This window comes from Polyergus mexicanus, unplaced genomic scaffold, assembly GCF_030449975.1.
Source record: "Polyergus mexicanus isolate NDT 795.1 unplaced genomic scaffold, iyPolMexi1.0 SCAF_9, whole genome shotgun sequence".
Lineage (NCBI taxonomy): Eukaryota > Metazoa > Arthropoda > Insecta > Hymenoptera > Formicidae > Polyergus > Polyergus mexicanus.
The window spans coordinates 6,867,524-6,892,091 of record NW_027223329.1 but is presented as its reverse complement, the minus strand read 5'-3'; the positions used below and the strand labels follow the sequence as shown (position 1 = coordinate 6,892,091).

The 24,568-nt window shown below is 31.8% G+C and overlaps 1 protein-coding gene and 2 non-coding genes across 5 annotated transcripts in view; 1 reads left to right on the top strand and 2 right to left on the bottom strand.

The window, feature by feature from the left end:
• LOC138936620 (adenylate cyclase type 5) overlaps nucleotides 1-24,568 on the top strand; it is a 118,925-nt gene that overhangs the window by 80,703 nt on the left and 13,654 nt on the right. For all 3 annotated transcript variants that reach the window (XM_070302172.1, XM_070302171.1, XM_070302169.1), the window contains 5 exons: nucleotides 10,309-10,458; nucleotides 17,436-17,557; nucleotides 18,228-18,320; nucleotides 22,309-22,455; nucleotides 24,192-24,350. In XM_070302172.1, the coding sequence (XP_070158273.1) occupies nucleotides 10,309-10,458; nucleotides 17,436-17,557; nucleotides 18,228-18,320; nucleotides 22,309-22,455; nucleotides 24,192-24,350 (671 nt within the window). The remainder of the gene's footprint in view (nucleotides 1-10,308; nucleotides 10,459-17,435; nucleotides 17,558-18,227; nucleotides 18,321-22,308; nucleotides 22,456-24,191; nucleotides 24,351-24,568) is intronic.
• On the bottom strand, nucleotides 3,799-3,918 carry LOC138936731 (5S ribosomal RNA). Its single transcript, XR_011447421.1, has one exon. It is a non-coding gene; the product is annotated as a 5S ribosomal RNA (ribosomal RNA).
• On the bottom strand, nucleotides 4,076-4,195 carry LOC138936726 (5S ribosomal RNA). Its single transcript, XR_011447416.1, has one exon. It is a non-coding gene; the product is annotated as a 5S ribosomal RNA (ribosomal RNA).

The following is a 24,568-nucleotide window of genomic DNA, read 5'->3' as shown; positions in this document are numbered from 1 at the left end:
TAGAATCTTTAACCATTAATGGATAGAGTTGTTTCATTACCGCATATATCTTATTCAGAGTAGTCTTAATATGTATTTTGTATGTTAATTTGTAATCCAGGTTAACCCCTAAATACTTAACTGTACTTTTACAAATTGCTTCTTGATTATATATTTTAACTGGTTGTATTATTCGCGAATCTTTTATTTTTCTAGTAAATACAATCATTTCCGTTTTTGCAGCATTAAGTGCTATTTTCCATTTTGTATAATATTCCTGTAGTAGATCTATATGTATCTGTACTTGTTTAGCAGCGACTATAGCGCTAAAAGAGTGCGCATATATCGCTGTATCATCCGCAAACATCGCTAATTTGGTTTTCGCAAATTGTACTATATCATTAATATATATTGAGAACAAGGCTGGCCCTAATACCGACCCTTGAGGTACTCCTGCTCTTATAGCTTTCTCTTCAGAATTTACATTATTTACCCTTACTTGTAGTTTTCTATCATATAAGTATGATTGTATTAGCCTGATGATAGTAATTGGATAATTACATTGGATCATCTTATACAACAGTCCATCCATCCATACCTTGTCGAATGCTTTTTCTATATCCAACAGCAGCATAACTGTCACGTTACCCTTGTTGAAGTTACATCTTATATCGTTAACTATTCTAACAACTTGCTGTACAGTATTATGTTTCTCTCTGAATCCAAATTGTTCATCTATAGTTATATTATTTTGTGCTTCATGCTTTCTTATTTTATTTAGTATTACTTTTTCTACAACTTTGCTTATACTTGAAAGTAGGCTAATTGGTCTGTAACTGGAAGGTTTAGTAGGGTCTTTACGAGGTTTTAATATCGGTATAACTATTGCCTTCTTCCATTCTTGCGGGAAATATCCTAGTTTAATAATCGCATTTGTTATATACATTAATTGGACTAATGCTTTTCTACTAATGTTTTTTAGAACAATATTTTGTATACCATCCTTTCCAGGTGCTTTTAGCGAAGGTAGTTTTTTAATGATATTATTAATTTCTTTTGGCGATGTTATCTCTTGGTTGCAGTCTTCTATATTTTCCACTTTGTTCCTTATTAAGTCTTCAACTATTTTAATTACCGCTTTTTGTTGTTCATTATTGTTGTTCAGATCAATGCTATGCACTTTCTCATATTGTGTTGCAATCATTTCTGCTTTATCATCATCTGAAAAAGCTTCAATATTATTATCTTCTAACGTTGGAATTGTTTGAAATTTCTTTTTAAATATTTTAGTCATTTTCCAAAGGGATTTATCATATATATTTATTTTTGATAATTTTTTCCTCCATACTTCATTTCTGTAGTTAATTATTTCTACCTTAATCATATTTGTTTGCTGTTTATAGATATCTTTATAAGTTGGATTCCTAGTTCTCTGCCATATTCTTCTATTTCTATTTCTAGTTTTAATTAAATCCAGTATTTCCTCTGGCAGTTCTTCGTCTTCTCTTTTGCTATTAGCTTTATTAACTGTTTCTTTAAGCGCTATTTCTAAACTATTTGAAAATTTTAGTACCTCTTGGTCAATATTGTGCTTTGTATAGATTTTATTATTTATTGCTATTTTTGAATCTAAAAAACTTCTGAATTTATTCCAATCGGCTTTTTTGTATTTATATACTTCTTGTTCATATATATTATTACAATTTACTTGCCCTATTGTAAATAATATAGGTCTATGATCGGAATTCAACTCATTGAGTACTATTGTTTCCGTGATGTTTCTGATTTTTTTATTAATTATTATGTCTATTGTTGTGGGTGTACCACCGTTCTCCGGGTAATGAGTAGGCTCATCTGGAAACATAATACTGCAGTTGTTCATTTGGCTATAACTATATAGAGTACGACCATTTGCATTATTAACATGGCAATTCCAGGCTTTATGTCTTGAATTGAGATCCCCGACTAACAACACCTTATTAGATACATTTAATAGTATATCTAGATCTTTTTTAGTGTACTGTATGGATGGTCTGTTATATGCTGCTATAATATGAATATCATTAGCTAATTTTATACACACATTTTCTACTACGCAATTTTTAATTTTAATTAACTTATAAGGAATATTATTCTTAATAAGTATCATTACTCCTCCTGCCGCATTATCCCTATTGTATCTTTCGCATGTATAGTTTCTAATCTTATAATTATCTTTGGCACTTAATTTGGTTTCATTAATAAGCATTATGTCTACTTTGATTCTATTAAGAAATTCGATAAGCTCACAAGTTTTATGTCTAATTCCATTTGCGTTCCAAGTACAAATTCTTATATCACACATGTTTGTTCTTCAAGAGTTTGACAAAATTCAACGAATACTTGAAATTTATCTATTTGATTATTACACTTATCTAGTTGCTCATTTAATGATCTAACTAATTCTAACATCCTTTTGATATTACATTTTGTATTCAATTTTTTAAATTCTCTTAAAAGTGTTAGAAAATCTTTAAGTTCATTGTCTCCTTTATTGTCATTATTATTCTCCTCAAAGTTTTTACTCATACCTTTTACACTCTGACTATAACTAATACTTCTGTTTTTATTGTTGTTAATCCTGCTTTTTCCATGCCCATCATCTGGTTCTACTCCTAATTTGGGGAATTGCTTCAGATTATCCAAGCCTACTTCCTTGCACTGCCTCCTTGGCTCCTTACTTCTTGTTTTTATTCGCTCTTGTTCCATCCCAATCCATGCAAGTCTCCTTTTGTACGCTTCGCATATTGTGGCATTAGCTGGATGATCTTTATCGCAGTTTATACATTTAGCTGGTTCACTCCTAGGTTTCTTACAATCCTTAGTAAAGTGTTCTCCTGCACATTTTAAACATACTGGGTCCGCATGACAATTTATTGTTGCATGTCCCCATTCCGGTGCTTTACAACGTGGTATGACTGTTGGCGATAGTAAAACTTTTAGGGTAGCTACAGATATGAATAATTTCAAGACAATTATAAATAAAGAGAATGTTAAGACAACTATAAATAAAGTAGATTTTTATCATTACAATCATTTAAGCATGTATTCGTAAAGAAATATTGTTATTGATTTCAATTTAAATTAGCCAAAAAAAAAGAATGCCAACGGTACATGGTGTTCCCAAGCGGTCACCCATCCAAGTACTGACCATGCCCAACGTTGCTTAACTTCAGTGATCGGACGAGAACTTTTTTTTTTTTTTTTTTTAACTATATATATATTTATTTCATACTTTACAATGCGATTAGGAATTATCACATATTTACTTAACTCTATAGTTCCTGCCTAATTCAGGCTTAACCTATCTCATCAAGTACATATAACTTATAGTAACTATAAATTTTTAACATTTCCGGTATTATTTTGTCTTGTCCTTTCATACTATCTTACTCTGTGTTACATATCGTAGGAAAAATATAAAATAACAAAAAACCTACATATCAAGGAAATGAAAGGAATAATTACGATTACTTAATTAATTAATTAATTAATTAAACATAACAATAGGATAAAATAACAGAAATATCTCTTAATATCTATAGTGCCTTATGAAAGATATTTAGTTTTTGATAAGGGCTTTACAACGTGGTATGACTGTTGGCGATAGTAAAACTTTTAGGGCAGCTACAGATATGAATAATTTCAATACAATTATAAATAAAGAGAATGTTAAGACAACTATAAATAAAGCAGATTTTTATCATTACAATCATTTAAGCATGTATTCGTAAAGAAATATCGTTATTGATTTCAATTTAAATTAGCCAAAAAAAATAGTGCCAACGGTACATGGTGTTCCCAAGCGGTCACCCATCCAAGTACTGACCATGCCCAACGTTGCTTAACTTCAGTGATCGGACGAGAACTGGTGCTTTACAACGTGGTATGACTGTTGGCGACAGTAAAACTTTTAGGGCAGCTACAGATATAAATAATTTGAAAATTTCGAGACAATTATAAATAAAGAAGATTTTTATCATCACAATAATTTAAGCATATATTGATAAAGAAATATCAATATTGATTTAAATTTAAATTAGCCAAAAAAAAAGAGTGCCAACGGTACATGGTGTTCCCAAGCGGTCACCCATCCAAGTACTGACCATGCCCAACGTTGCTTAACTTCAGTGATCGGACGAGAACTGGTGCTTTACAACGTGGTATGACTGTTGGCGATAGTAAAACTTCTAGGGTAGCTACAGATATGAATAATTTCAAGACAATTATAAATAAAGAGAATGTTAAGACAACTATAAATAAAGTAGATTTTTATCATTACAATCATTTAAGCATGTATTCGTAAAGAAATATCGTTATTGATTTAAATTTAAATTAGCAAAAAAAAAGAATGCCAACGGTACATGGTGTTCCCAAGCGGTCACCCATCCAAGTACTGACCATGCCCAACGTTGCTTAACTTCAGTGATCGGACGAGAACTTTTTTTTTTTTTCTATATATGTATATATTTATTTCATACTTTACAATGCGATTAGAAAGGTGCTTTACAACGTGGTATGACTGTTGGCGATAGTAAAACTTTAAGGGCAGCTACAGATATAAATAATTTGAAAATTTTGAGACAATTATAAATAAAGAAGATTTTTATCATCACAATAATTTAAGCATATATTGATAAAGAAATATCAATATTGATTTAAATTAACAAAAAAGAAAAAAGATATGTGTATATGTATTTTTGAGAAAAAGGACACCTAAGAAGTTTTTTTTTCCATAAAAACGGTACGAAATAAATCTACTAATTTTATCAAAGTCTGTAAATGCGCAGACACACGACGCGCAAACATGCCGAAGCACATATTGCACATGTGCCGCTGCATACAACACATGCGGTGCATTCGCGATGGCGAGCAAATAACGTTGACGAATCGACAAAGTCACGCACACACGCAAGTGGAGTCGCAGAAACACGTTCATCGATTGTGAGAGATTCGTGCATATGTATTCAATATCGGCATCGAACCTAGGCCAAAAGACCGAAACGAAATTGAATCTGATACGCAAAGGGCAGTGTGCTCGCGTATAAAAATTATAAAATAAAAAACGTCACGTGAAATATATCCGCGCCGATCAGTTTAGCCTGAAAACAAGTTATTTCAAACAGCTGTAAGAGCGATAAACGAATTCCGATCAGCGACGAGAAGCGAAATGTATAAGATATCGCACCGTAAAATATGATATAATTCTTTTATACCGATATAATTATTAACACGCAGTCCAGGAAGTTCTCGCGTATAGGAAGTAATAAAGACAAGAGTGTTTCAATCCCGATAAATATCTCAGCGAAGGTTCAGCTACCGATTGACACCTTATGACCATCCTTATTTTTAGATCCCTAGCCCTAACATGCTTCTGTTACACGATCCAATAAGCACAATGTGAAACGGAGGAGAATTAGCGACGACCCTCATCTTTCTTTTTCACGACGTGGCGGTCAAGTATTTAAGAGGGCGGCGGCTTTGCGGCGATGAAAATCGATGACCGGTCTCGGAATCGATAGAGACAGCGCGATGACAAGAGATTGATTCCGGTCGCCAAAAATCGAAATATGCCCATCACTTTAGTCAATATTGAAATAAGCTTGCGACAATATTTATTATCCGGAACCCTCGTCCACGTATTTAGCTTCCAAAATTATTATCGAAATGTTTTAACAGACACGCCCACAGCGGACCCGTATTGCATTTCGTCCTTTTAGCAAGTAATATCTTAAAAATATTGCGAGCTCAGACTGTCTTTTGCTTCATAAGATCCGATATAATAAAGAAAATGATAAAATAACAACTTCTTTCTAATTAAAAATTTGTGGACATGCTAATTATATATTTATAATGTGCTGATGTCTTATAAATGATAAGAATACAGTTGAGCCATTAATATTAACAGCCAAGTGCATTTAAAGAAAGATAAAAATTATATAATTTGATGAATATTAAAAAAGTGGAGTGTAAATTGAAAACTGCATATCCAAACATTTCCTTTTCCTCTTTAACAAAATTACATTTATATGCATATTTAATACACAGAAAAATATATATCTAACAAATATTACATTTATACGTATATTTATTTTACATAAAAATATATACCTTTAAATTTAAAATTTTAATTTTTAAAGAAAGTAAAATTAATTTTAAATTTTCAACTTTTAATTTCCTTTTTAATTCTATTATTTATTCCTTATTTTTAAACGCCTAAAAAGAATTAAACATATTATATATAATTTTTTATTTTGTGTGATATATAAATCTGCAAGTTCATTTTTCGACGTCGATTTAAAGATTGAGCAAAATATCGTGATAAGAGATAAGACGAGATTAAAGGCATACATTAATTATGCGGTATAGCAATATATATGATTACGCGGTTAGCAATCGAGATCAAACTATCGTAATTTGCTAAAACAATGCGACACTAAATTTCCCTTGCGTCCTCGGACGAACAGGGAAATTAGTAAAGGGCCCCGTTTTGTCAAAGGGACTACTCATCGAGTTTGCAGAGTTTCGCGGGTGTTGTTGCGATGCATGACGATGCGACACACACAGGGCTCGTAGTCACGTACGGACTCCTTGTCTAATGAAACCCAACTATCGATGGGTTATTATCGGGACACCTTGTACGGTGGTTTGTACCTTTCGCGCGGCTCTTTGATCTATCTTAGGTAGAAGGTTGAATAACTACCTATCTACGAAGGGTCGGCCAACCTCTCGTTGTACGTAGAATTTCAAAAGGGATTACCGGATTCTGCACGAAATTGCTTCAGGTGGCCATAACTTACTTGTAATCTTGGACAAATTTATTCCTAACCACCTGTAGGATCGTTACCTCGGAACCTTTAAGTCATTTATTTTTATAAGCTACGTTTCTCGGCGGTATTTTTAGAACGGTAATTCTCTACGCGATCCAATAAACCCATTGCGACATCTCTATCGAAAAACAAATTTAAAAATATACATTTCCATATAAATACATATATAGATTCCGAGTAATCATACTCGTGCGATATTAAAGTACTAGAAGATAAAAGTAAAAATTTTGGATAGTATTTTTCATTATATTTATTTCTAATTTGTTTAAAAACAATTATTAACTTTTTGATCACTTCATTTCGTTTAATTTTGATTAATATTTCTATTTTTCTGGTGTGTATAATTAAAAAATTATGCATATTTGTAATAAAACATGAACTTACTTTTTCAAATTTAATTTTATTGTACGTTAAAAATTTTTTAAATTAATGTAAATATTATTCATTTCTATTTATTTTTGCACAATTCGCATTTGAGTGTAATATTATGCGAATGCGCGAACTAGAGCTAATTTTGAATCATTGTAGACGATATTTCGCTTCCTGTCAGTTAAGATTGTGCCAAATAGGAATACGTACGGAAATCGGCTTTGTGTGAGTGGGCTTAATTATTTAAAGGATTACATAAATTCTCGAGAGATTCGCGGTTCTCCTACGATATTCGCGGCAAATAGGATCGTTGCGAATTTGAAGGAGAATTCTATAAAGCTCTGTATATTGCATGTCAGAAAGATGAGCCAAGCTGCTCTCACACGTCTATGTTCGACAGAGGGAACAGAGAAAAAGAGAGAAGCTAACTGATCTGTTCGCTCTAATAGATTTCAAATTTCATAGGAGGATCTAAAAAGTAAACCTGGCAAGCTAAATGCTTTTCATGACATATAATCAGCTGGTTACCTCGCAGAAAACTACAAAATGCTTTCATGAGACTTATGCAGAGTTGGGAAAGTTACTTTATAAAAGTAACTCGTTACCGTTACCGTTATTTTTTCTAAAAAGTAACTCGTTACCGTTACTCGTTACTAATTTTAAAAAGTAACTCGTTGCCGTTACAGTTACTAAAAAGTAACGAGTCGTTACAATTTCCGTTACTTTTTTACAATACAAACTAATAAATTATTTTGCATAAGAAAAACTTTTAAAAAATTGTAAGCAAGATTTCATTCAAGGTTTATTACAAAATAAATGATTAAATTTTATCGAAATTCTTTATTAATTTTTAATAAAATTTGTTGCTCCATAGTATCATCATTTAAATGCCCTCTTTGTGGTGTTAATACAGAGCCACCGATGCTAAACATTCTTTCTACAGATGCACTGCTTGGTAGAGCTGTATTATATTTAATAAAAAGTTTTTTAAGTTTTGGATAGTCGTTTAACATTTCTATATTACAATTATTTGATTTTAAAAACCGTTGCAATTCTTCTTGTCCAGATTCATTTTGCACCGTTTTTTGCTCAAAAATGAAAAAATCATCGTGATCGTCAGATTTTCCAGCTTTTGAAGAATTTTCAGTTGATCGGATTCCCAATAAATCCTCCAAGTAATTTTCAGCACGTTTTCTTTTTCCTCCGGTTAACCAGTTTAACTTAAATTTTGGATGTAAACATGCTGCTATTATTAATTCTTTTGTTTCAAATATCGTAAGAAATCTAAAATCAAATATAGTAAATTAAGCGACATTGTTTGTTTTATTGAAATTAATACTTTTGAATCAATAGTTTAAAATAAAATAATATTTTTCAATTAAATCCTTATTTAAAATTAAATAACATATGTATTAATCAAATTAATAAGTTACCTTTTATTTAAACCTTGCTGAATAGCTTCAACTAATGAATGGCAATCTATAAGGTCAGATTTATTGAGATTTTCTAATTTTCGTTGCAAGATACTTAGAACTGGTAGTATATGAGAGCTCTGCTTTTCCGAAAAGATAAAGCTCTCATTGGATATCGCGCGTCGCGTCATCGCACTGGTCTGCAAGAGCCATAAGTTGATCAATCACATTCAAGCATTTTTACAACATAATAAGAATGCTAATTGGTCGATTTGCTTACGGCTTTACGGTTAAGATAAAAATTTTATCACGCACAATAGCAAGAATAATATCTTAAATAAATCAAAAAATTTGAAAAAAGTAACGATAAAAGTAACTGTTAAATTCGTTACTCGTTACCGAAAAATGTAACGAAGTTACTTTTTCCGTTACAAATAAAATTTGTAACGCCATTACCGTTACAGTTACCGAAAAAAAGTAACTGTAACGGTAACGGCGTTACAAGTAACGCGTTACTTCCCAACCCTGGACTTATGTAACAGTCTCGAGAAGAGAATTGCATCTTACTCGATAAAATCAACAAAAGGCAAAGGCGCATATAATATTCTTCATCACAAATAGAAAAAAAGAAGTAATATTGAAAAAAAAGACTGATACGCTCATCTATCATAATGAAAAAATTATAAAAATAAAACAAAGTACTTTAATTTTTTAATATCGTTATTTTTATATAAAAAACAATGCTTAATTCTTTAAATTATCGAGCTCTACTCATAGCTTTAAGTTTTTTAGAAAGGAGGTATTTATTTGCTCAATATATTTTTCAATGAATGATCAATATTCTTTTTCAATGTTTGACTAACATAAATAATATAAAATAATATGTCTATCAAATAATATGTCTTATAAAATATTATTAAATATATATAAAAAATAAATCAATAAAATATATATTATATATATCTTAAAAATATTAATGTAATTTATATCTTGATGAATTATTATCAGAGAAAAAGAGAGGGATTTATTATATCAATAGTTTTTATATATGATTATTTGTAAGTCGATTTGCTAAAGCAGCCATACAAATTATTCCCTTCGCAATTAATGGCGTGAAATGGTGTCTAGTTTTCCATAATTGTAGCTTCCCGCACAGTTGTAATACCACAGCATAAGTGCATTTGTCCCCGTATATAATGATGATTTCGAAGATACCCATTGAAATTGACAAGGATTCCATCATACTGCCATCAGATTGCGAGATCCCAATTACGGGTCGGATAAGATACGCGATTGAACGGGATAGGTAGAGGAACATGGCTTTCCCAGTCGAATATAATATGATATCTTCCTTACAATTTTCGCGAGAAAACTCTCATTCGAATTTTCTATCGAGTTAAAAAAAAAAAAAAAAGTTCCTTCTAAAATTTTCACTGAGAATAATTTCCAAATTTTTTCGAAAATAAATACTAACGCAGTGCTTTTTAATATTTCGGCATCTAATCTCTGATATCTAACAACTATCTAATAAAATAATTTTTAGAACATATATCCTAATAATTTGAAAACTATATCAGGCAATAATTAATATAAATGTATTTCGAGAATGTCTCGAGACACTAGAAAAACAGACATTGAATTCAGTCAATCTAATCTGCAAAACATCATTTCTGTTTCAGCTGTTAAGTTCAATCGTGGTAGTCGGCGGAACAAACGTAGCCGGCGCACTAACACATCACCCTCGAGAATTGGCGCAAAGACAGGCATTCCTCGAAACCCGACAATGCGTTGAAGCACGTCTGACCACGCAGCGGGAGAATCAGCAACAGGTACGTTGCTGCATTGACGAAAAACTCGTATAAATGCATGTCCAATTTACCAATTTTTTATTTAAGTAGTTAATAATATTGTATTAATATCGTTAAAAAATTAAAAATTTTCATCAAGTCGTTGCGCTGCAAAAAATTCTAGAAAATGTAATCATTCTTCGAGATTTCAAACGGGTATATACCATATATGCGCCCTTGAGGAATGTTATTTATATCGAAGTTACATTAAAGAAAATAAACTCTAAATATAACGCGCGCTTTTAATAAATATAATTCAAAACGAAGTTACTGAGAAGTTATTATTAGTGAGCCAAGAAAAATTGAAAGCCATAAAAGCAAAAGAGAATATTTCAAAAGATTTCTGAGTCTTTTGAAAAAGAAAATTGAAAAATATATTAGCCGAAGGATCAACGATAAAATTTATTTATCGATACGAGGAAAAAAATAAATAATATCATGATAGATCACGTAAAGATTGATCCAGGAAAATCTAATTTTGTATTTGTAGTTGAAGAAAGAAGTAATCTATCTCTTGTTCAGAGACATTCTATGCTACCTATAACAAAGATATCTCTCAATACAAAAGATTTCGTAAATCTCAATGGTCGAAGAACACGACTTATCTATTATCTCTTAATAAAGATCCAGATACATACTACAATGTTTTAGGGTAAGTGTCGTTACATACACATTTGATGAAAATTTCATAAAAAAAAGTAAATATTTAATATAAAGATTTTCGGTCAAATATTATATATATTGCGAGATGGTATCGCCATATGACATGCTTATGTATAAAGAAAATGCGCGTTTTAAAATAAGACGAGACTGAAAAGAAAGTTAGGTGAGAAGTTATTAGTGAGCCAAGAAAGATTAAGAAATTGTTACACATCTAGAAATGTCGCGATAATAATAATCTAATGAGATCTATTTAAATATCAGCTCCTTTTAATCGGCATCGATAAAGCCATGTTACGGAAATAGCGATTATTATCTTATTCCTCTGGGACGTCATCCTACTAAAATCTCCAATAATTGATATCTTTATCAATTATTAATAATGCCATCACGCAAACCGCAACCGCATGAGCACGTGAATATATGAAGATCCTTGAGTTCTATACTTAGAAACTAATACAAACCGTCCAAACATTTGAATGAGAAAGCATATTCTCACAAATCCTTAATTGCAGGAATAATTAATATATAACTCTATTCTAAATCTGAACCAAAAAAGATTTTCATAAGAAGAATAATTTGCTAAATATTTTTAATTAATGATAATACAAGTAAAATACAAGTGAGATTTTTAATCCCGGACAGGTCCGGGAAAACACACATCGCACACGTTTCTAGGAAGAAGAAATCTTAATGAAATCGTAAATGTTAAAAAAAAAAAAGTATAAAATTGATTAAATTATAGGATTTGATTCTCTCGTGTACTCTCGTCGCACTACATTTCTATAATTTATTTATAAATCAAATTCATATAATTAAAAAGTATTGCGTCGCGGCAGTATCTTGTCAAAATGCTGTAAAATCATTTTATCTTAATAATTTGAATTGCAGCAAACGAAAAGCAATAATAGATAGCGAAAAAAAACTCGGAGAGAAACAATCTCTTCTGATTATGACAACCTTTTTACAGTGATGCAAGATATGACGTTTATAATTTCCATATTGGAAAATATTAAGTAAAGGCGGCTTTAAGAAAATACGCTGAACAAAAATCACAACAGCGAGATTTCGCGAATCATTGGATGGAATACTTTTTAAACGCTTTCGACGAACGAATTGTAAAAATTACAACGAATGAAGATCGATTAAAATACGTCAGATACTCAATATATCCGGCACGATATCCGGCACAAATTCAATCAACTCGAAGATGAAAACGTGCCACTGCGATTTTGTGATTCGCGTATATCTCGTTACCGGGCATGTGATTAAAAATCTCTCTCGCACAAAAGATGTAGAAGCAACAACGAGCAATTCGATTTCGGCTTTCATTCGGGAATTGAAAAGGAATTCACCGATAGAATATTCTCCATAAGCGACTTTCGTCGCAAGTAGACGTATACAGGGTGGTCCTCGCAACGGTCGCCACGATTTTTAAGGCACTTACAATAATCTGACATAAAAAAGTTTCAAACAAAAGTTATGTGGCTTCAAGGGGGCCATAAGATGGTGACAATGATTTGACCTTGGAAAATCATTTGAAGGTCATGTGAAGGTCAACATTAAAATCTTAAATGGAAACCCCCATTTTTTATTTAGTATTCTTGTAGCTGACATCGAGAGCTTTTCAAAACATTATAATAAAGTATTTAAGTACTTTTCGAGTTATTTTATATTTTAATCTGACATATTTTGATATAAAAAATTAAATATCTCGTAAAATATTTACTTTTTGATAATCTTACCGTAATACTTCTATGTACAGAATAATGAGACAAATCAATTAGTATAAAAAAAAATTGTTTTTAAGAAAATTATATACAATGTATTTTTTTAAACAATTATTTGTTTTTTTTGGCACTAATTAATTTGTCTTATTATTCTGTACATAGAAGTATTACGGTAAAATTATCGAAAACTGAATATTTTACGAAATATTTTATTTTTTATATCAAAATATGTCAGATAAAAATATAAAATAACTCAAAAAGTACTTAATAAAAAAATACTTTGTTATAGTGTTTTGGAAAGCTCTCGATGTCAGCTCCAAGAATACTAAATAAAAAATGGGAGTTTCCATTTAAGATTTTAAAGTTGACCTTCACATGACCTTCAAATGATTTTCCAAGGTCAAATCATTGTCACTATCTTATGGCCCCCTTGAAGCCACACAACTTTTGTTTGAAACTTTTTTATGTCAGATTATTGTAAGTGCCTTAAAAATCGTGGCGACCGTTACGAGGACCACCCTGTATATAGGATTTATTCTCAGAAAGTACAAGTTCCTTTATCCGTAAATTTTTTAATAAGTGTCCACGATCAAATTTTATATTTCATCGACTTGCGGCGATTTTATAAATAATCTTACATCATATAAAGTTATATTACAATACTAAAATTGTTGACAATACATGATATTAAATATAAATCTTCTTTAACTCAGCAAATGTGACGATTTAATGTTATGTCGTTTTTAAATATATAAAAAATATATCTTTGCATTACGCAATGCGTTATAGTTGAACGTGCAACGTTCAATGTGCGTCTACATTCCTGCTCGAAAAATAAAAATAAATAATTTGCATCGATATATTTTCCGTGAATTATTCCTCTCGCGCACGATCAACGGCAAATTAACGAGAAGCAATATTTTATAAAATTAATATGTCGCAAAAAGAGATGGTTTATTTAAACAGTAACACACTAAATCGAAAACTGCACCCTTCAATAGATCTTTGTTCGATTCTCCGTTGAGTGAGCGCGCTTATTATCGTTAATGATTTTCGTGAAAACTTTATTTTGCTAGAGTGCGTTGAACGATATTAATGATATAATATAATTGTAGCATAATTGTTAATTGTTTTACAATATCGTGAACTCGATAATCGCATGCGCGCGCCCACTAAACTTCACTGATGCTAATACAAGCTTGGCATCACGCCTATTAAAACAATATTGCGTGTGCAGTCGAAAGCACGTGAATCCGCTCCGAGAACACGACCGGTCGGCCAACAAAACTATGGTGAATTTATTTTAACGTCAGCGTGTTGCCTAGCAGTCGAAAAATAATGAACGCGTTATTTGCGCAAGACTTGAACAAAACACACACTCTCTCTCTCTCTTTCTTTTTTTATCATTGTTTAGATAAATTGAAAAAAAAAAAAACAGCAAAATATACTTCAATCAAATAATATTTTTGTTGATAATCGAATATAATAAACAAAGAATTCCAACTTTATTACCAATATATTTTTCATTACAACATGCCTGTAAATATATCTTCCTAATATCTATTATTTGTATTTTTTCTATTTATTGTATTATATTTTCATTTATTTTGTTGAAATGCTAGTATAATTAACGCTAAAAAAATCTTGTAAAATTTACATTACACGATATAAATGTTAGCAAATAAATTTCATTTTTTTTTCAAAATGTATATTCATTCACTTTTAACTCTCACTGTATATTTAGTGTTCAAAATATCGCCATCACGTGACAGATACACAATCGGAATTCTCCGAAGTCGATTTATTTCAAGCGAGGCACGAAAATAACTGAAACCGAAATAATTGCCGGAAAGCAGCGAGGATCTATTAAAGCTAGCGTCTTATCGCGCATCGCTTATAACCACGAGACAAGCCAACGACGGCCGGATGGCTTTATGCTATTAATTAGAAATCTGTGATCTGTCGCGATATCTACGTGCTATTATTCGCGTCCGCTCGTCGATCGCCCACAATCATTCAATATATGCGACAACATCGAACGTGCATGCATGCCCGGCATTTAACGACGGACAATGTGCACCGAAACGCGCGCGTGTCTATATTCCTGTCTCTTCTTATCCGATGATAATGGCGATATCAATTCTAGAAGGGAAGGACGCCAAGATGGCACGAGAAAATAACTCATTTCCAGAATTAAAAAGAGTTTCTAACAAAAAATTCTTAAATGAAAATCTTATTAAATTAAAATTCACCGCACTTAATTTTACTTAAAAAAAAAAAAAAAAAAAAAAAAAAAAAAAATATACTGTATAAGATTTTTTTCTATCTTTATGTTTAATATTTAATTGTCAAATATCCCTAATTTTTTAATCGTTTTAATAACTCGTCAATATCGTTAGCAGCATTGAAATAAACAGTGGTCTCGATAAAAGCGACAGTCTTGGGATGCTTTACGTAAGATCGACATGGAATCGCGTTTGTATTTTATATTCAAGCGTACGTAACACGATTCTAAAAGCGCACAACTATGTCCGACGCGTATCGATCATCAACGTAAACCTTGTCATCGACTTTGCCCGCACTTGAGAAGTTCCCACGATGTTGACGAGCTCCACGTGTCGGACAAAGCGCCGCGCGATATTGCTCATCCATCCATACAGTGAAATCGTGTTAGTTCGATATACATGATCACCGTGGAATAGCGAAGATTTATCAACTATCGTAAAGCTTGTTCATCCGGTTCGATTCACGGTATGCTTTCCATTTCGATCGTGAAAACATCCATCGAAGTTACACGCAACTTATACTGTTTTCCGTAATATTGCATTTGACAGAGGAAATAAATTTTACTCTCTAAACAATTTCACGCGAATAAATATTGAATAAATCCGTATAGCTAAGATATTAAACGTTATATCTAAATTCTGATGTAGAATTGAATTTACATGGATACTAGAACTTTATTATTCAATCGCAATTTACGACTTACAATAGTTTGCCTTCTTTTTCAATCGCATGTAATCTTCAAAGAACGCCTCTCACAATTGTACTAAAATAAATCGCTTAAGTGTTTGAAGAATACTCAATTAAATTGAAGATCTGATACGTTATATTTTATCAAGATAATATATTGTACATATATACAGGGTGTCCCATTTTAATCTCTTCAGGCAAATATTTCAAAAACCAAGCCCGGAAGAGAAAAATGTTTTAGACAAAAGTTTGGTTTCGAGGGGGCCATAAGATGGTGATAATGATTTGACCTTGGGAAATCATTTGAAGGTCATGTGAAGGTCAACTTTAAAATCTTAAATGGAAACCCCCATTTTTTATTTAGTATTCTTGTAGCTGACATCGAGAGCTTTCTAAAACACTATAATAAAGTATTTTTTTATTAAGTACTTTTTGAGTTATTTTATATTTTAATCTGATATATTTTGATATAAAAAATTAAATATCTCGTAAAATATTTAGTTTTTGATAATCTTACCATAATACTTCTATGTACAGAATAATGAGACAAATCAATTAATATAAAAAAAAATTGTTTTTAAGAAAATTATTTACAATGTATTTTTTTAAACAATTATTTGTTTTTTTTTGGCACTAACTAATTTGTCTCATTATTCTGTACATAAAAGTATTACGGTAAGATTATCGAAAACTGAATACTTTACGAAATATTTTATTTTTTATATCAAAATATGTCAGATTAAAATATAAAATAACTCAAAAAGTACTTAATGAAAAAATATTTTATTATAGTGTTTTGGAAAGCTCTCGATGTCAGCTACAAGAATACTAAATAAAAAATGGGGATTTCCATTTAAGATTTTAAAGTTGACCTTCACATGACCTTCAAATGATTTTCCAAGGTCAAACCAATGGTACCATCTTATGACCCCCTCGAAACCAAACAACTTTTGTCGGAAACATTTTTCTCTTCCGGGCTTGGTTTTTGAGATATTTACCTGAGGAGATTAAAATGGGACACCCTGTATATGCGCAATGAGTGTGTATGTATTGTATATCTTGGATCATTATCCGAGTGTAATGCACTTTAGCTCTTAAGACTATATTAACCTGTATGCCCCCCCCCCCCTCCCAACATACACACACACACACACACACACACACGTATATTGGCCTATCCATTATAATCCTTGATATACAGATTGCTCGAGAGAATCCTTCTCAAGGACTGACTCAACGATGGTTGCTATCAATCACATAAATAGAGTGATTATTTAGCATAGCATAATGCTAGCAAATCTGATGAAATTATTTTTGGATAATTAACAGAATTATCGTGCAGATGAAGATAGATGGCAAACAAAACTAATTTAATCTAATTATTGTAATATTTCAAGTTTGTATTAAGATGTATGTATATATAAAATACATGCTTTCATAACTGAATTTTTATAATCGAATTTTTATACTTCAATTTATGATTTTATTTTATTCTACTTTATTATATATTTTATTATATACTTTTATTTATCTTATTGTTTTCAAATTATATATCGAAATCAAATATTCTCTACGGCATTAATTTATTTTCCACAGGAAAGGCTTCTGCTCAGCGTATTACCCAGACATGTCGCCATGGAAATGAAAGCCGATATAGCCGGAAAGCCAAAGGATACGATGTTTCACAAAATTTATATTCAAAGACACGATAACGTCAGGTACGTTACATCGAATAAAAACCACTTAAAACACGCGCTTTAAAAAAAAAATTCTATTATTTTAAAATGTCACTTCAATATTTTTGCAAATGAGATCCAATTCCCCGCTCTTTGTCATAATTCAAAGAAATTTATTACAATTTACATCGATATTATAACGTCCTATGCCGAATTCGAAATGACACGCATAATCATTCATCCGATCGCGCAATTACATCTAACACTTCAAAATGAAAATTTAACGCGTTATAGCGATACCACGCATCTAATTTGAGTGTACATAGCTTTCATAGAGAGAATTCTAGATCGACTTGTAGTGAGTTTGACGTGAGACGTAACATCCGAACTTTCATATCTGGCATTTCACCAAGCTCGGTTCAATCTAACTTAACCGGCGAATTTGCAAAGAGCAAACGTCACATTCATTTAACTTTAATGAGTTTCCGTGATCTTGCGACAATTTTTCATCGCCGCTAGTCCTTTCTTTCCTTTTCAAATTATTTAAACCAATATTTTCCTATAACTATAACTCTGTTACAGTTGAAATTAATTATCGAAAATTTTTAGTTTAAGAATTGTTTAAGTTTGCCCAGAGATTATTCTAATTAAAGACAGAATTTAACCATAAAATAACCGGCTCTAGATACTTATTTAGTTTCAAATATTGCAGCATTCTATTCGCCGATATTTGTGGATTTACTTCGCTCTCCGATCAATGCACTGCCGAAGAGCTCGTCAGATTGCTCAACGAACTTTTTGCACGGTAAGAGAAACGCTGTAATAAAAGAAAAACCACGCTATTTGCTCCAAACTTGCTTAAAAATTCCATGCATATTAAGATGAATAAATAACTCGACTTCAATTGAATGGCTAGTATTACAATATTATTTTTTTATATATTTTTTCTAGCTACGAATTTTTCAGAACGTGCATCAATATTTCTAAACATTGCTACAAAGAATAAAATGGAATTTCGATGCATATACAGGGTGTCCCATTTTAATCTCCTCAGGCAAATATCTCAAAAACCAAGCCCGGAAGAGAAAAATGTTTCAGACAAAAGTTGTTTGGTTCGAGGGGGCCATAAGACGGTATCATTGGTTTGACCTTGGAAAATCATTTGAAGGTCATGTGAAAGTCAACTTTAAAATCTTAAATAGAAACCCCCATTTTTTATTTAGTATTCTTGTAGCTAACATCGAGAGCTTTCCAAAACACTATAATAAAGTATTTTTTCATTAAGTACTTTTTGAGTTATTTTATATTTTAATCTGACATATTTTGATATAAAAAATTAAATATTTCGTAAAATATTCAGTTTTCGATAATCTTACCGTAATACTTTTATGTACAGAATAATGAGACAAATTAATTAGTGCCAAAAAAAACAAATAATTGTTTAAAAAAATACATTGTAAATAATTTTCTTAAAAACAATTTTTTTTTTATACTAATTGATTTGTCTCATTATTCTGTACATAGAAGTATTACGGTAAGATTATCAAAAACTAAATATTTTACGAGATATTTAATTTTTTATATCAAAATATGTCAGATTAAAATATAAAATAACTCAAAAAGTACTTAATAAAAAAATACTTTATTATAGTTTTTTGGAAAGCTCTCGATGTCAGCTACAAGAATACTAAATAAAAAATGTGGGTTTCTATTTAAGATTTTAAAGTTGACCTTCACATGATCTTCAAATGATTTTCCAAGGTCAAATCATTGTCACCATCTTATGGCCCCTCGAAACCAAACAACTTTTGTCTGAAACATTTTTCTCTTCCGGGCTTGGTTTTTGAGATATTTGCCTGAGGAGATTAAAATGGAACACCCTGTATATATATATATTTCGAAACAATTTTTATAGATCTGGTGATTTCTAAAAGAAATGTAGCAGGATAAATCACGTTAAATCAACGAAATTGTTTTCTATCTTATTTGACTCGATATTAATTTTTTTTCCCTCTCCTCCGTGTAGATTTTGATCTCTTGGGTCTCGTAAACATTCTTGTTCCTCCGGTTCACAGAATCCTCTCTTTATATGCGCGGATATAAACTTATGGCAATCTCGCAAATTGTATCTTTGTTGAATATCACCTTAACACGCGTTTGCATTCTGCAAACTATGTACAAGTCAGGTTATTGTAATCCTCAAGTCAAATTACATGACATCCTCATAAAATTTCTTTGACTATTCCCGACTATTTTCAACTGTACGAGAAAAATCTGCGATGTCAAACTATAAGTTATAAAGTTTTATAACATCTCTAAATTCACGATTAACGCGCTATTCGTAGAATAATATTCTGCATGTATTATATTTTCGAGAAATTAATTTTTAGATATATATTTATATTAAAGCATTATCCCCCTTATCTTGATGAATAACGTCTGTCTCATATTTGTATCAAGAGTTTCTCGGCACCATCGACACCCTCCTAAGTTTTCCTCGATCGAATCCATATTCTTTATGTCCAACGAGCCCTCGAGAACGCTTCGACAGCTTTAGATTTCGCGTCCCTGGTGACTTTTCGGGTCAATAGAGTCTACTTATCCTAGTACAAAGAGGGATTTGCTAAAAGGTCATAAAGGCGGCTTTCATGTATCGGTATGGTCGAGATCACTTTCCGGGCTTCTGCGAATACAACGCCTTCATTCCCACAAGAAAAGGCAAAATTATCTCTTAAAAAGAATGTTTTAGGGATAAGATGGAGAACATAAAAGAGTGTCAATAATCGTCGAATTTCGATGAAGAATGTGAAATAAAACTTTCCTCATTCTTATTAAAAAATAATTGTAATACGTATCGTGTATACATCTTTGCATTATATTAAATAATAAAGATTAACTCGATTATATTAGTAAATATTTTTTACGTAAAACATATTTGCCAAAAGCATATATTTTTTATGCACTTTAATATAATGAATAAAATAGCGAACGTGTGTTGCGCATAATATTCCAATATTAATGTTGAAATAAAAAGTTATTATCGATTTAACTCTCAAAGATTTATGCATTAATAATTAAATTATTTAATTGCTACATTTGCGTCGCAACTGTATATGTAGCTTCCCATCGAGACTATTATTTCGTGTACATATCATATTGAACTAATTTAACATAATACATACACTATGCGGATTTGCCGTATGTGAAATATCAATATATCCCTTCCGGCACCCTGAATTAATTTCGTATAATACGCACCGCACACCAAGTGCGACGTTACTGAATATCTAATCTGAATAAACCGATAATCTCCGGCTGTTAGGGTCTTACCTTTTGTCGACGTGCTATCTTCATCTATTGTTTCGAATTAATTTAATCGTATTTAACCACGTAATCCTACTCAATCATCTTTTTCGTATTGAGTTTATCAAGTCAATGTCAAGAAGAAATAAAATTAAATAAAAATAATATAAAAATTAATTAATATTAATATAAAATTAATATTAATAGAAAAAATATACAATTAGAAACTTAATTATGAATTCAAATTTCAATAAAACATTTTGATATATTGGGTGATTGCATAAAAGTTCGTGCCCGATTTAAATATAAACTTCAATAGATTATATTTTAGAGATAACACTTTTATTAATCAATTATATAGTCTCCATTCTTTTCTACAATGGTTTTCCAACGATCTATAAGCTTGTCGATTCTATTTTTGAAGAAAGAACTTGGTTTTTCTTGAAAAAAGTTTGTAAGGTGGTTATCGACAGCTTCCTCGGAATTGAGATTCTTGCCCTTTAAACTATTCTGCAAAGACCGGAACAGATAAAAATCTGAAGGCGCAATATCTGGAGAATATGGCGGGTGCTGCAGAATTTCCCATTGCAACTCCTGCAGTTTTCCTGCAGCTTATTCCTTTCAGTCAAGAGATGCGGCACCCACGTATCAAGCTTTGAAATGTATCCAAGCTTTTTTAAATGACGAAAAGCGGTTGAATTATCGATGTTCAGCCTCTCAGCAATATCCTCAGTTGTAATCCTTGGGTTTCTTTCCACTAAGGCATGCACAATGTCATCATCAATGCCAGAAGGCCGTCCAGAGCGGGGTTGATCCTCCATGTTGAAATCACCATTTCGAAATCTGCCAAACCACTTTTTGACTGTTCGGAGAACAGGAGCGCGGTCCAAATAAACGCTCTGAATATTTTTTTGTGCAATCCCAACACTCACGCCTTTCCGAAATTCATATAGCATTACATGCCGCAAATGCACCTTTCGTTCTCCATTTTTAATGATTTCTCTTATGCACAAATGGACTTATCTGAACAATGTCTGACGCTAAATTGACATAAGACAACGTCATCTATTCGGTGTAAGCAACAATTACCACACGAAAACAATAGAACTCCGCCATGCAGTAACTTAATGCCATCTATGAAAATCGGGCACGAACTTATGCAATCATCCAATAAATGAAAATTGCACGTTATTATGCCTTCGCGTGAAACTACGTTAGAAAAATATTGCAGAAATTACATAAAACGTAGAGTGCGGAGAAAAATAGTAGATACTTTTGTACATATAGTGATGCGTTGTTACAAACGTGGCTTCCGCGTGAGTAGGTTTGACCGCAAAAGTCACAGCGTTATACGTAGTATTTTTGCAACAAAAGGTTTCCCTCGATTTCTTTGAACTGAATTTTTTGCTCGACCAGAGAGTTCAGAGTTTTTCTGACATTATTACGTTTAAATAAATCATGATGTTAAATTTCTCGGAAATATTCCGCAGGTTTGATAGGCTAGCCGCTGAGCATCACTGCCTCAGGATAAAGCTTCTCGGAGACTGTTATTATTGCGTTTCCGGACTTCCGGAGCCACGACCCGATCACGCTCATTGTTGCGTAGAAATGGGACTGGACATGATCGACGCAATAACGTAAGTCCGCATGTTTCTTTTTACCCTCACGTAAGCTTCATTAAATCTTTATCATATAATGTAATAAGATCTTCTTTCTGTCGAGAAACGTGCCGTATATATGATAATTGATAATAAATAATTAAAGCATAATAGCTTTATCACGATTCAAAAAGTGTATCCATATTTGATATCATAAAATAACAAAAATATATATCGCAGAGAGATTTCGTCGGCAATGTCAAAGATTCGCGTAGCATTTCATATGCTGATGTCGGACAAAGGAGAAACGCAAGATAGAAATAGTCGAAGATAGAATATCGAAAGCTGCCTGGAAGCGAACTAAACGGATCAAAGTAAAATGCGATCAATATGTTTTCGTTTGTATCCGTGAGACGACCGCAGAAAATTACCGGCGTTGCTGTGTCGTACATGTCCCGCGTTCGTTTCGTTCGTATTTTCATAAAACGCGTTTCACCGTCAAAGGAAAGATTTCCTTGGAGAATATATGCACTTGCGATCGAGGCTGATACATTGAAATGAGTCACCATGAAAGCGCATCCTGGTCTTTCCACGGGTCACTGAATCGCGGATAAATTCCCAGCTAGTATACGCGTTTAAATTTCAATTTTAATCTAGCGTTAACCTTTCGTTATAGATTTCCCTTTGTTCAAACTTGACGGTGTCTTACAATAGTTTCTCGCTCTCGAAATATTTGCCGCGCGAAAGACTCTCTCGTCAAACTGTGACAGAAAGTCAAGCTTGACTTTAAGTTTTATCAAAAATTTTAATTACGAATAAAATACAAAATATGGAAATTAACTTATTTATTCAGTTTTCTGTATGAGAATGGCTACTTAAATGCAGAGAGTTTAATAGATTCATCCTTAACAAACAAAAAAAAAAATAACCAAATTAAGAATACCAAATGGAGAGATACATATTTTCTGAACTTAACTCTTCTCTATATTCAACTGCGTTATTGAACAAATATTTCAATATTGATCAATGCAACACTGAAACGTTCATTTAATCATTTAAATGTTTAACAAAATAAAAACCAAGAAACACTTATTCAGTTAGCAAATAATATTAAGAGTTTCTATGACATTAAAAAATTACTAGAAAATGAATTTGTGTTCCATACTATATTATTCAATTGGTTAAAAAATAAATTTGAAAATATTCAAGGCGAATGTTTCACCAAGCGTAATAGACATTACAAATGTGATATTGTCAGAGTTATAGAAAAAATAACGGGAAAAGTGATTGAATAAAAAATTTTTAACAATATTTTCAATAATATACAAATGCTTATTATATATTATATTATATATTTATAACAATTAAATTATATATATATGTATTTTATAATATATGTGTATATATTTTATAACAAAACATTTTTAACATTTTTTTTTTATTCGCGTGCAAACAAAACGCGCGAGAGATTATGTATGAAAAGGGAAGGAATATCAATATTGAAGAATAATTATTGCAATTGAACGTGGGTCGAAAGAGAATCGATGTTTACGCGTCAATATTTACGCATCCTTCTCTCCCCCGTTTCACCAATAATGAAAATACTTTGACTTATTCAATAGTTCGAGCATCGAAATAACATTCTTCAAGCTAGGCTTAACGATAAAAGTTGTTTTTCATTTCACGCCATAATCGGCTGATTTATCCGGCTACTTGAGCGCCTAATGACGAACAAAGAAGAGACCATAAATTCACGCGTTCGTATCTCTTCGTAGATTGGTTCGCGAAGTAATGGCCGTAAACGTGAACATGAGAGTCGGCATCCATACGGGTCGGGTTCACTGCGGGGTTCTCGGTCTGAGAAAATGGCAGTTCGATGTTTGGAGCAACGACGTGACCTTAGCCAATTACATGGAAAGCGGAGGGATACCCGGGTGAGTATAATTTTGTTCGAGGTATACCGGCCCTCAACTGACTCGTTCCCTTCAAACCTCGCCCCGGTCAACGCCGATAAATTAAGACGGTGAACCCCCCCATATAATTTTTATACGCCTCTTAGTCCTCATTAAAAATAATACTTCGCATAAAAAAAATTTTACCGTTCTTACGAAATTTATTTAAATAATAAAAAAGTATACTCGCAAAAAAAAAA